Genomic DNA, 1509 nt, shown 5'->3' on the forward strand with positions numbered 1-1509 from the left:
ACATTGACCCCCACTTTGAATTCTATTTCTCGTATGATGCCTCGCTCCCTTCAAATTTTAACACCTCTTCGCTAATACTCCGCCGCGTTCCGGTCCGATACTCCGCGAACTTCGCCGACCGGCCGGCGACGACATCTTCATTCATGTGCAACCTATGGCATGCAAATTCTAGGTCTAACCTCGTGACGCCCTCAATTGTCCACGCAAACACATCCCTATTTTTTCGACAAGAATCGATCAACCTCGTCTTTCCATTCCTCCGTTAGACTGAACCTACCGATATGAGTCTCTTCCTCTCTCTTCTCTTATATTCACCACTTCAATTGTATCTAAAGTCTTTGACCCCCTCGCGGTCCCCTTCCCCTCCGCGGAGCCGACCAGAATTGCTATGCCCGCCTCTTCCTCGGGTGGGGGCCTTCATCCTCTGTCTTATGCACCAACCACTTCACTGTTCCCTTATGACTATTTTTGGCTGTCACCTGATCTCCGCGGACTTCGAATGTACCCGAAGGAGTTGGAAATCGTATCACTTGATAATATGTAGACGGTACAGCCTTCATCTCATGAATCCACCTTCTACCCAAGATTGTGTTATATTGGGAGGCGGAATCCACCACCATGAACCGCGTGAACACCATAACAAGGCCCGCGGTCACCGGCAACAAGAGTTCCCCCACGGGCTCCATCATTCTTCCATTGAATCCATATAATTTGGTGCGGGGAGGCCTCAACTGTCCATGATCCATCCCCATCTCTTCCAGAGCTCCTTTAAACAACAGATCTACCGCACTTCCACAATCTACCAACACTCTCTTCACCAGATAATTTCCCATCGCCACCGTGATTACTAATGCGTCCTCGTGAGGGGAGTCCACCGCTTGCAAATCCGACCTACTGAAGACAATCATATCTTGATCTTCGGCGGATCCCAATCTTGGTCGCGAAACTGAGACCCTACTACTGATTTGTTGGATGCTCGCGGTCCTCTTCACCCTATCTCTATTTGCATTATGACTTAATATCTCCCCACTAAAAATCACATGTATAATTCCCAGCAGCTGATCCTGTCGCTGCATGCGATCATCATTTTGTGCTTCTTTCACAAATTCCTTCATCTTGCCCTTATCCACCAATCTCTGCACCATCCACTTCAAAGCATAACAGTCATCCGTCTCATGGTTTCGCATCTGGTGATATTCGCAGAACGGTTTATCTGGCAGCTCCATTGGTGTATTCCGCGGTCCCTCATATCCTTGTAGGTTTTTAATAAGTGGCAATATCTCCCCCAACGGTCTGTTTAGCGGCGTCACTTCTATCTCCCGGTATGGCTTCTTCTCTCTGTTCTCCCACCGAATTCCGTCCCGTGCTCTTTCCACCCTTGGGTTGTTCCCGCGGTACCCTTCTCTGCAGTCTTCCCTTTGCGGTGCTCCCTATCCTTGTCCAAAGATAGAACAGCTTTCCCCGCTCTCCTGGACTCCCTCGGCAGTGTGTCCTCATACCTGATGTATT

The 1509-nt window shown here is 49.3% G+C and overlaps 1 protein-coding gene across 1 annotated transcript; it reads right to left on the reverse strand.

Moving 5' to 3' along the window:
• Window positions 1-386: 386 nt before the first annotated feature.
• On the reverse strand, window positions 387-1226 carry LOC147525545 (uncharacterized). The gene has a single exon (XM_086579772.1). It carries the CDS (start codon window positions 1224-1226, stop codon window positions 387-389), a length of 840 nt encoding a protein of 279 aa, XP_086435898.1.
• Between the last annotated feature and the right edge of the window lie 283 nt (window positions 1227-1509).

This window comes from Coptis chinensis, chromosome 1 (genome assembly GCF_015680905.1).
Source record: "Coptis chinensis isolate HL-2020 chromosome 1, ASM1568090v1, whole genome shotgun sequence".
NCBI lineage: Eukaryota > Viridiplantae > Streptophyta > Magnoliopsida > Ranunculales > Ranunculaceae > Coptis > Coptis chinensis.